This window comes from Chiloscyllium plagiosum, unplaced genomic scaffold (genome assembly GCF_037043375.1).
Source record: "Chiloscyllium plagiosum isolate Xiang-an unplaced genomic scaffold, Cpla_swu_hap1 HiC_scaffold_21, whole genome shotgun sequence".
In the NCBI taxonomy this organism is placed as follows: domain Eukaryota; kingdom Metazoa; phylum Chordata; class Chondrichthyes; order Orectolobiformes; family Hemiscylliidae; genus Chiloscyllium; species Chiloscyllium plagiosum.
Window position 1 is genome coordinate 12,834,451 of NW_028270159.1, and position 12,036 is coordinate 12,846,486.

A 12,036-nucleotide genomic window follows, 5' to 3' on the forward strand; every position below is an offset into this window, starting at 1 on the left:
CCCACCCAATCCCAGCCCCATAACCCTGCATTTCCTGTTATTAACCCACCTGGATGTTACGGACAATTTAGCACAGCCAATCTACCTAACCTGCACATCTTTAAACTTGATGTGGAGATGCCAGTCTTGCATTGGGGTTGGGCAGAAATCACACGACACCAGTTTATAGCCCAACAGGTTTATTTGAATCCCAACATTTGGGGAGAATGTACAAATTCCACACCGACAGTCATTAACACCGTGAGGCAGCAGTGCTAACCACTGAGCCACTGTGCCATCCAAGTCACTCTACGAAGACTCTCCACAAATCAGGATAACGTGCAACCTTTCACTGTTAACAGGTCATCTCGGAAATGTGGGATTGCACCAGGATGTTGCTAAGCGAAAGTGGGTACTGCAGATGCTGGAGATTAAAGTCAAGATTAGATTGGTGCTGGAAAAGCACAGGAGGTCAGGCAGCATCCGAGGAGCAGGAAAATCGACGTTTCGGGCAGGAGCCCAATTTTCCTGCTCCTCCGACACTGCCTGACCTGCCATGCTTTTCCAGCACCATTCTAACCAGGAAGTTGCTAACTGCTGCAAGACAGCTTGCAGAATGGGTCGCATCTGGACTGCATTGTGCTGAATGGTTACAGCACAGGAAGAGGCCATTCAATCCACTGTGTCTGTGATAGCCTTCTGCAATCCATCGCAGCCCATTCTCCCATCCTTGTCCTGCAATTGTTGCCTCCTGGAATCAAGATGCAACTGCCTTTTGAAAGCCTCAATTAACTCTGTCCCCACACCCCTCCCAAGCAGGAGGTTCTAGATACACTGATCAACAACAACAACTTGAATTTATATAGCTCCTTTAGCAACCCAAGGCGCTTTGCAGCAGACAAATAGGGGACACTGAGATAGTAACGCTGGTATTGACCAGTGGTTTAAACAAGGAGGCGTGAATGATGTATAGTTCACACAGTCAAGGGTCAGTCACGGCCCCAGTGCAAGCACAGTGGCCTCAGACAACAAGGTTATAATTAATCAAACTACTGTTTAAATCTAACCTACACCACAACCAACAGGATTTACAATCGTCTCATAGGCTATATTGTAAGCAACATTTCCAAGAAACATTGAACAACTCAGTAAGTTACCAGTAAAACATATTGCACTGCAGCTCACTGTGATATATCATCCAAATATACAAACAAGATGGTTACATGTTGATACCAAAGTACTGATCATTGTCAAAATCTGATCTTCGTACATGTAAATAGAGAAAAAAAGCAAGTTCTGAGCAAAACCTTGAAATTACTATGCAAATTTGACTAAAGAAATACTTGACAATACTGAATTTGTGAATTACATTTCTGCAACAGGCAGAAATATACATAAATGGGTCAGACTTTCCAATAGTTGATTAATAATGTTCCCGCTCCAACAACAGCGTTGAAGTGCAGACTAGGGAGTGCACAAGAGGTGAGGATTAGAGCACTGCAGATTCTTCAGAGGTCTATAGTGTTGGAGGAGATTAGAGAGCTAGGGAAGTGGAGAGGTCATGAAGGGGCCTGAACAACATGTATCTTAAAATCAAGATGTTGTTGACCAGGAACAAGGGAGTGCAGGAGTCGGAGGCTCGCCATATCACACCTCAATCTTTCTCTGCCTGTCGTATTTCGGTCAGCACTACCTGCAAAACCATCCAGCCTTTGGTAGTAACCATGACTCCCTGATCTTCCTGGACAGAACTCCCAACCTTGGTGGGTGGGTAGCTCTTGGTTGAAAAGGAGTGGCCTTGGAACAGCAGAGAGAGTCGACGTTTCAGGCATAAGCCCTTCATCAGGAATTCTCCTGCTCCTCAGATGCTGCCTGGCCTGCTGTGCTTTTCCAGCCCCACCCTTTTCCACTCTGACCTCTCCAGCATCTGCAGTCCTTGATTTCTCCTTGGGTAGGCGTTGCACTGGCTGGGGGGAGGGGACGATTGGCTTTGACCTGTCTCCATTACGCCCCTCACTTTAAAAACGGGGACAACCTTTCCCATCGCCCCGGCACGTTTCAAAGGTAAGAAGGAACTGACCTCATCATCCTTGTACCAGGACAGGTTCTCCGCTGTCAACACAAACCAGTACTCCTTCGATCCTCCCTTCATGATTCCAATGTTGTTGATGGTGAGCCAGCCCTTCCTGATCACCTGAAACGAGAAGCAGGCAGAATGAACACTCAGAAAGGACGGCGAGTCAGCCCAGAATCCCAGACGTATAACACAGCACCTGGCTTCACACATGGCACTGGTGTCGATCAATGCGTGTTACAGCAGAGTTATGTGCAGAAAGGAAGACACAGTAGTCTCTGTACAGATACAGAAATAAAACGGGCAGTCGATTAAAAAGGTTAGAGTCTGTTTGAAGGTTTTTGATGCCAAGATCAAATTTGAGAGAGTGGAACCTGAGCAGTGTCAAAGTGGTCACCCCTCCCAATCCCTGAGATTAACTCCCCTACTCGAATCCTTCTCAATGGAAACCACAGCACGAGTCAAACAGCGTCGAGGGAACACTTTGAACAGAACGCCAGCCCACCTCCTGGGATCTCTGTGCTGCTTATCTTTCTACTCTGGTGAGAGATGGGCCCCCAGTGTGGGCAAAGGTAATGGCTAACATTTAACGATTCTGCGTTGGGAACAAAACAGGTATTAGTTTGTGCTTTCACCACCCCACAGGAAGTAGGCCCAAGCCACCAGGAAATAGAGTAGCACTCAGGTTGAAACAACTCAAACTCCAAATCCTCAAATTGAGCAGAACACGTTATCCTGCCAGGTCACACGAGAGTAACCCGTTAGTGATGAGGAGAATGCCTGTTCCCCTCCCCTCAGGTTTCCCAATCGGTTTTTTGTCGCTGTCTTTTCCAGCGGGGGTTAATGAGCGTTTTGATTGGAAACTGCAGAGATTTCCATCCTCAATAAGATGAACCAGATTAACCCCCCCCACCATCTTCACCACCCCGCAATATTCCACCACCAGCACCCCTCCCCCCCACCCGAGCCACACAGAATTTCACCGAGTTTTGGCAGACATCAAATCTAAATTTCAGGCCTGTCTCAAAACCTACACGATAAAACACCAGCCCACTCTCCATGGGCGCACAAGGCATCAAGAAGGGATGGTGGGGAAGGGGGGAGTCAACAGTCAAATTGGTGAAAAAAAGGCTAAAGTTAAAACAAAGGGAAGATCGAAAAAAGGAAACAGCAACATGCAACTGTACAGAGGGTTTAGAGCCATAGACTATGAGCTCAGGCTACACAACTAAACACACAAAACGCACGGTCAAGCAGACGTACATCTGGGTTACACCAGGAACAGAAACAATGCTGCGGTACATGGGATCTTTCTGATCAGATAAAGATAGGATCGCAGCACTCGGTTAGAGCAAAACGCTGCAGTTTGATCAAAATATGTGTCGTTGGCCAGCATTACCAAACAATAAGGAAGTTTAGAGGGCGAGGCTGTGCATCCTTTCCATTATTTCCTCAGAATGTATCAGTGGGTGGTACACACTGAGTGGGCTCAGGTTTCCATCAGGGAGATGGTGGAAGGGAGAGACCCATCTCTAGCTTGGAGGCTTCCCGCTCAATATGGAGTGTCATCGCTGACAAAGTCACAGCCAATCCACTCACAAAACAGCAGCAATAGATAAAGACAATATCTTCTTCCAGAACCTGCCGGCTCGCCTGCCAGATCGTTTAACCCTCTACCCAGTGTTTCAGAAATAAAGAGTAGCTTGGAAAGGGCACATTTCCGAAAAGAGGGCGGTTTGGCAGGAACGTTTCCTTTTGCAATCATTAGGACAGAGATGCAAGAGTGACCAATTTCAGATAATTACAACAATTCATCCCACTGGAGAAAAGGGTGCTGATTGGTTGGCAAGTCGAATCTGATTGACTGAAGTGTTGTCATGGAGAAGGTGAGGGGGGGGAAGTGCACTAACAACCACATTAAGGACCAATTTAAGATAATCGGTCAAACTCACAATGGTGGCTCATTTACGCTTGTTGGTCATGACATATATTCCCACACAGTGAGCTGATCTCTGCAAACAAAAGGAATAGGTTCCAGCCTCACTCCATTTTTAAAAATTATCTGGGTGCATGGGGAGCTTTAGCCGTGACAACACTTCTCTCAATCAGATTTGATTTGCCAACCAATCAGCACCCGTCTCTCTTGTGGGCTAAACTGTTGTGATCTGTTTGTAATTTAACATTCTTGCCTTTGTCCTGATGAGTGCAAGACGAAAAGAAATCTTCGGCAATACATCTCTCCATCTTGGGCAATATTGAGGAAGTAGCTCAGTACTGTCAGGAGAGAGCATTAAGGGACTATCTTCTTCATCCTAATCTTTACCAAGAACATGGAATCAGCAGAAGGCCATTCAGTCCTTTAAGCCCATTCTACCATACAGCTAGTTCGTAGTTGGTTTGGACCTCAATTGCATTCAGCCTGTCTTCCACATGGTGTCTTAAAAAAAAGTAGCCATCTTGAAAATTTCAATTGAGTCCCTCCCAATACCAAACAACCAGAGCTTACTGAGTGAATTCCAGCATTTCACTTTCTCACAATGCAATAATGTTCTTTGGTTTCACTCCTGCGTGGCCTAACTCTAATCATTAGGGTCATGCTCTCTTGTTCTGGATGTTCTCTTGTTTGAGCCCTTTATTCTTTTCTGGGACATGGGCATCACTGCCAAAGCCAGCATTTGGTGACCATCCCTAATTGCCCTTGAGGGGGTTTGCTAGGCCATTTTGCAGGGCAGTTAACAGTCAGCCACATCACTTGTGGGTCTGGAGTCACATGTGCATGGACCAAGTGAGGACGGCGGGTTAATTAAATGCAAAATACTGCAGGGTGCTGGAAACCGTGAAATAAAAATAGGTGATGCTGGGGAAACTCAGCAGGTCTGGCAGCATCTGTGGAGAGAGAAACAATGTTAATGTTTCAAGTCTAATGTGACTCTTCTTCGGAATTCAGGAAGGTAGATGTCCCTCCCTAAAGGGCATTGGGTTTTATAATAATCAATGGTAAGTGTTACAGTATCCGTTAATAGTTTTACATTGCAGATTTATTAATTGAGTTTATTTAGTGGGATTCCAACTGAATTTGAACCCACCCAGATGTAGCTCCGACACTTAACCTGCGTTTCCACAGCAACAATATACTCACCATGATTTCATCCTTCACAGAGTAACCATAGCAGATGTAAAGAAGCCAAGCAGAGGAGTGGGAAGAGGAAGGTTCAATAAAGAAAGGGAGAATATAAATGAACCTGATTATTACTCTAGTATAATGGATGGCATTTGCCTACAGTACAGACCACTTACAGCAAATACAACACATTTACTCCTTGCAGCTCATTCAAGCCATCACTGCTTACATTGTCTTCAGTCAATAAATTAAAACTGCATCAAACTTGGAAAGGTAATTGGACAAGTAACATTTGCAGAATAATTTTTTAAAAAAAGAACTGGACATCTGATAGAAAAAAGGGGCTGCAAAAAAATTTTAACAATTAAAAATTTCCAAGATTTCAATGGCTCAGCAAAGAAATATTTCTGGAATCTCCAAAATGTGAGGGAAATTTTAGTTCAAATTTGGTTTTAATCATTTGAACCAGCGTCAACGCTCATTAAATATCTCACTTGAATGAGCTTCATTATCACAAACATTACCTGGATGAGAAAGGAAATATGAAAATTGCATAAAAGAAAAGCAACCGAAAGAAAAAACTTAAGACTAGTGCAGTTGAATAAAGCTCTCAAAAGGGGAGAGGTAGCTTTGGAATGGATTTTTTCTTCCAAGTTTTTGGCCAAGTTCTTTGATAATCTTTGGCAGTGAATGTTAGGCTTCTCTTCCACAAGATCAAGAGGTTCTGGTTACTGTTTGCAGGTAGTCTGATTAGGGTCACGACCTGCAGATTCCTCCCCCATCACCTTAGCTTTCCCCCAAGATGATCGAACCACTCCCCCCATCCCCGCACCACCCTTTCACCAATGCTAAGCCTGACCTTCAATTGTAGCCCAGTCATTGACAAGGAGGCACAGAGAGAGAGAGAGAGAGAGAGAGAGAGAGCGGCAGGAAAAGAGGAAGGTGTCACGTAAGTTTTAGAAGAACTGAGACAGTCTGGATTCACTGGACAGACCCTGGCGCAGATCCCTCAAGTTTATGCCTGTAACTGAAAATATTCAGCAAGGCCCAGAGATTGCCCATTTGGGAACGGAAGGCAGCAGTAGGCCATTCAGTCCCTCAAGTTTGCTCAACCATTCAATAGCACAAAGGCAAATCTGACAAGTGGGTTTATCCCTCTGGTGTGGAGCCAAATGGACTAGGATTAACCTGTCCTTAATTCAGTTAATAACTGGCCTCAATGCCCCCTGGGTGACAGAATGGTTAAACCAACTAAAGCTCCTCCTTCCAATGGTTTTCCAGGGAGTGTTTGTGGTTCTTCCAGCCCCACCAACATGCCATTCCCTGCAGACCTGGCTCCCATATGAAGGCTGGTGACCCAATGGAATATGGGTGGAAAGGCCTGCTCCCTGTTGTACAGGGGGAGATGTTTCAATGGGTCTTGGAAAGTATTATATAGGTGAAGCACTAAGCTATTTCAGTCTGTTTGACTCATTCAACCCTCCAAAAGAACAGACTTTGAACCTGGGACCATTGCTGGTCTGTGGTTCCCAATGCTGCACTCAACAGAAAAATGAGCCATAACATTCCCTCTTCAACAATAGCATTGGTACGCACGATGGTGGAAGCAGCAACTGTGTGTGTGTGTGTGTGTGTCTGTCTGTGTGTGTGTGTGTGTTCATGCACATGTCCGTTTGTGTGTGTGCATTTGTGTGTGCACGTACATGTGTTTGTGTGCAAGCGCTTGTGTGTTTGTGTGTGTTTGAGAGAGAGAGAGCACGCGATGATTATGCAACTCAAGGTCTTGCCCCATTTCACACCGCAGTAAAAGTTAAGTTTGGAATTCAACTTGAGCAGGCCTTCAGTCCAGTAATACCCATTAGCCCCAGTGTATCCTAAAGCAAGAGCTCCCTGTTACCCAGTGAATACCTGATTGCCTGCTGCCTTCTTCTTACTCAATTGACTGCTCCTCGGCTGGGCACTGTCAAGCAAATAGAGAAACATCTTCATAAAGAGATCACCATCAGTGCAGGGGTTAAAAATAACTGTTGAACATTCATATCATCTGCCAGGTGATGCAGGTAGTCAGTGGACCAGAAACACCATTAATTCACTGGATGGCATAGTGGCTCAGTGGTTAGCACTGCTGCCTCACAGCACCATGGACCCAAGTTCGATTCCAGCCTTGGGTGACTGTCTGTGTTGAGTTTGCACATTCTCCCTGTGTCTACATGGGTCTCCTCCCACAATCCAAAGATGTGCAGGTCAGGTGAATTGGCCATGTTAAATTGCCCATAGTGTTGGGTGCATTAGTCAAAGGGAGATGGGTTTGGGTGGGTTACTCTTCAGAGGGTTGGTATGGACGAGTTGGGCCGAAGGGCCTGTTTCCACACTGCAGGGAATCTAATCAGATCCCCAACAGAGCAAGTGTCCCCTCTCCTGAAAAGGCATGATGCATGCATGGCTATGTTTCCTCATGAATCCCTATTGAGAGTAGCCACTCCTTATGAGTAATCCTTGCTGGTGAGCTGGTTAACCGTGAGAGTATCCCAATTCAGTCCAAACACGCATCGCTTCGAGTCCTGATATCAGCACCCGTGTGTGTGCGCGTGCACATTCATGCATGAACACAACAGGCAGGTGGTGAGATACGGAGCAAAGGCTTAAGTTGCACATTCCCACGCGTGTAGGCGATTGCCAGCAGTGTGTGCGTGTTTCGAGTGAAATGCGACGCCCTCATGGTTAACCAACTCAGTGCCTCATTCATGAGGAACGGCCAATTACTGGATGGTCTGGTGAGGATCCCTAGCCCACCATGAAATTACACTGCAGCCTGACCACGCGCCCCGCCCCATGCTATTGTTTAGGGTGGCACACAGAGGGTGACACTTTCCACTCATTTAACCAATGAAAAACATTTGGCAAACAAGGAATTAACCACAGGATAGAGAGGACAGTCCTCCACACTACACAGTTAGCACTTTGGCAGGTTGTGGATAAAATATTCACTTACTTGGCAAATCCAATGAAATCCTCATGGTTTGTGTTCATGTAGGATAACTCAATGTCTATCAACAGCATGACCTGAAGGGAAGAAGGCACAGTCACTGAGCTCATAACTTGTCAATGCAGCATGAGACATGATGTGACCACTACAAGTGTGCAAAATCTGCACTTGTGAATAAACAACAATGGGCTTTAGTGAACCTTACTATGGCCAAAAGATGCTAAATTATCTGCAGCCCTGGGGACTTACGCTCCAGCTCCAGGTGATCTGATATGTCATTGCCAGAGCTCCTTCCACACATGTTCAGCAACTATACTCGGATCAAGGCAGAATTCCCTTTATTTCGTAACCAGGAATGCTGGAACAAGAGATGAAGTACTGGAACAGGCTTCGCAATATCACTTTGCCCAAGCAGCCTTTTGAAACAAATTTGCCCAAAGCAATAACTACTTTGTTGCATTTCTAAACAAATACTTAGTGATTTGATTGGTCTCTGGTAGAATGCAGAATTTGCAGATATAATAGATTAAATAAATGTAATGAATTTATGTATTGATAGAACAAGAACAAGGAATTAAAACAGACGTAACTCTGAATTGTCAGATTTTTTAAAACTTGATTTTGAAACTCTAAATTTGTCAGGATCATCTTCAAAACAAACTTTTTAACTTGAAATGCCTAGAATGAAGTTAACTTTTTCCAACTATTGATTCTCCTGCTTAATAAAAGAGATCTCAATAATGTTCGCAACCATTAAAACCCATCCTTTGTATGTAACGCTATCTCTAACCATCAAGTCGCAATACCACCCAAACAGGAATATTTAAAGCAAGGTAACACTTTTCTAATAAAATGGTCATTTGAAAGTGTAAAGTGTTTTATATTGACATAACTATCCATCCGAACCATCTGAGATACCTTTGGTAGATTCACAGTGAACAATGCTCCTTATTGTGTCAGTCTAGGTCACGGTTACCCTGAGGTAGGATACTCACACAAAGTCTTCAGCAGAAGTTACGCTCAATCTTGATGTACGGGAATGTTTATTATATAAAATAAAGAACAGCTAGAAATCTGAAAACAAAGCAGAAATTGCTGGAGAAACTCAGCAGGTCTGGCACTATCTGCAGACAGAGAAAACAAAGTTAACGTTCCAAGTCCAGTGACCTTTCACCAGAACGGTTCTGAGAGTCCAAAGGCCACTGGTTGTAGATTCGGGCTGCATGCCAGAAGAAGAGAGGACGCGAGGAGAACCCTTTTTTTACACAGAGGATAGTGGGGGTCTAGAATTGGCTGCCTGAGTTGATGGTGGAGGCAGAGTCTTGAAACTCTTCTTAGAAGTACCTGGGTCTGCACCTTATGTGCTGTCAAACGGCAGAAAGATGGGATTAGAAAGGGCGCCTGGGTCAGCATGGATAAGATGGGCCGTATGCCCCCTTTTTGCTGTGTCATTTGTATCGGCCTATTTCCAACATCTGGAGTCTTTTGCTTTTATTTGACTCCTCCAAGGAACAGTTCTTTAAAGAAAAAAATTCTATTTAAAAGATGTTCTGTTCAGAGATATTATTATACACCTCTGGAGCAGGTGGGACAGGAATTTGGACCTAATGACCCAAAGGTATGGATACCACCACTGCGCCAAAACAGCCACAGAACAGCCAATTATTAACTTGTTAAAAACTTTTTTTAACCAGTTATTTACGTACTGATGAGTGGAATTTGACAATTAGATATTAATTGTCTTTATTTTATTCATTTACAGGGATAGAAGCATCACTGGCTAGGCCAGCATTTATTGCCCGATCCTGAATTATCCAGGGAGCAGTTAAGAGTCAACCACATTGCTGTGGGTCTGGAGTCACATGTAGGCCAGACCAGGTAAGGTAAGCAGTTTCCTTCCCAAGCAGACATTAGTTAACCAGATGAACTTTTACCAACAATCAATTCATGGCCATCATGAGATCCTTAATTCCAAATATTGATTGAATTCAAATTCCACGATCTGCTGTAACAGGATTTGAACCCAGGTCCCCAGAACGTTATCTGGGTCACTGGATTAACAGTCAGGTGAGAATACCACTAGGCCGTCATCTCCACTGCCAATCAGCTTTATTATTAGGACTGTGGCTGAGGGTGGCGGCCATATTGGCTCATTGGAAGTTTTGGGAGAAAGTGAGGACTGCAGATGCTGGAGTACCAGAGTTGAAATAGGTGGTGCTGGAAAAACAAAGCAGGCCAGGCAGCATCCGAGGAGCAGGAGAATCGACGTTTCGGGCATAAGCCCTTCTAAAACACAACAGGCCAGGCAGCATCCAAGGTGCAGGAGAATCGACGTTTTAGGCATAAGCCCTTCTTTTTGAAGGGCTTATGCCCGAAATGTCGATTCTCCTGCTCCTCGGATGCTGCCTGGCCCGCTGTGTTTTTCGAGCACCACATTTCTCATTGGAATTTTTGGCCAAGATCCCACTTCGTCACATGATGTTGGTTGTTTCTGTCAGCTTCCACTGGGCTGATCAACTCAGACACGAGTGTAACTCCCCAGAACGTTGTGGCCCTCTGGGAGGGAAGATGAAGTGTTACATTTTTAACTGGAGTGCAACATGTGTCGACTTTTGTCGACTGCTACCTGAAAAGGTCAGGGGAAAGCAGAACTTTTATGAAGAAATTTAGACAAATATCTGCGGGGTGTGGGGAGGAATTATCTGCACCCCTATTCATTTCAGAAAGAAGCATTTTCAGAAGGTGTGAGACTGTCAAAAGTCTGTACAAATCAATTTTTTTTCACTGCTTCTTAAAACCTGCTTTGGTTTAAAAATAAGTTTTTTTTCCATGGGTATGAGTATTTTTATACAACTCTGATAATTCCAAAAATAAAAGGAACACACGGTACAGACAACAGAAAAGGTCAGAGGAGGGTGGGAGTACAACCAACTGGATAGATCTTGCAATGTGCTAGCAAAGCACAATGGGCTGAGTGGCTTCCACTGACACTGCTTCATGCCACAGTTCCATGATGTCAGTTTGTGTATATGCTTTCTGGTCTTTTTCTTTGTCCTGAAGAGATCAGTTCCTCCAATGCTCATAGAAATCCTGCAACCGCTGTTCAAAGGGCATCATATGGTTTCTTTATTGCTGTGTTTTACGCCAAAACAAATACTTTGATGCACATAGACTTGACAAGAAGCTTCTCACACAAAGTTGGAAATGTATGAGAGCTCTCCAACAGGAAATGTTCCACTCGCAACCCAGTTGGAAACACTAAAAGAATTATATTTATTTTTAAAATTCATTCACAAGGCATTGTCATCACTGGCCAGGTAAGTATTTGTTGACTATCCCATTACTACATTGAGGGCAGTTAAGAGTCAACCACATTGCTGTGGGTCTGGAGTCACATGTAGGCCAGACCAGGCAAGGACTGCAGATTTGCTTCCCTAAAAGAAGGATATTAGTGAGCCAGATTTTATGACTTGATTTGCTATTGTCACAGGTACCTCAGTACAGTGAAAAGTTTTGTTTCACGTGCAGTACAGGCAAATCATACCATACGAAGATCATAAGGTGGCAAAACGGAGTGAGGAGAACAAAGTTACAGCGCGAAAGAAGTTACGCAAAAAGCAAGATCAACGTTAGATTTGAAATTTGAGAGGTCCATTCGGCAGTCTAGTAACAGCAGGGGAAGAAGCTGTTCTTGAACTGTTGGTATGTGTATTTAAGCTTTTATATCGTGTGCCTGACACAAATGCTTTGAAGAGATGACAATTATGACAATTAACAGTGGTTACATGGTGACTATTAGCTGGCTCTTCATTCCAGATTTTATTAGGCTCAACGTTCACCACCTACCCAAATACAACAGGAGGAAGGTTATGCTGT

The 12,036-nt window shown here is 44.3% G+C and overlaps 1 protein-coding gene across 12 annotated transcripts in view; it reads right to left on the minus strand.

Annotated features, from left to right (window-relative positions):
• Window positions 1-12,036, minus strand: part of LOC122564941 (dynamin-1) — a 251,392-nt gene that overhangs the window by 110,910 nt on the left and 128,446 nt on the right. For 9 of the 12 annotated variants that reach the window (XR_015760697.1, XM_087998277.1, XM_087998280.1 and 6 more), the window contains exons 12-15: window positions 8,167-8,237; window positions 7,083-7,134; window positions 5,193-5,204; window positions 2,060-2,173 (exon numbers count right to left, since the gene is read on the minus strand). Coding sequence is in view for 11 of the 12 variants with exons in the window: in XM_087998277.1 (XP_087854403.1) it covers window positions 2,060-2,173; window positions 5,193-5,204; window positions 7,083-7,134; window positions 8,167-8,237 (249 nt within the window). In the remaining variant the exon portion in view is untranslated. The remainder of the gene's footprint in view (window positions 1-2,059; window positions 2,174-5,192; window positions 5,205-7,082; window positions 7,135-8,166; window positions 8,238-12,036) is intronic. The other 3 variants (XM_087998278.1, XM_087998279.1, XM_087998282.1) reach the window with 1 other exon arrangement.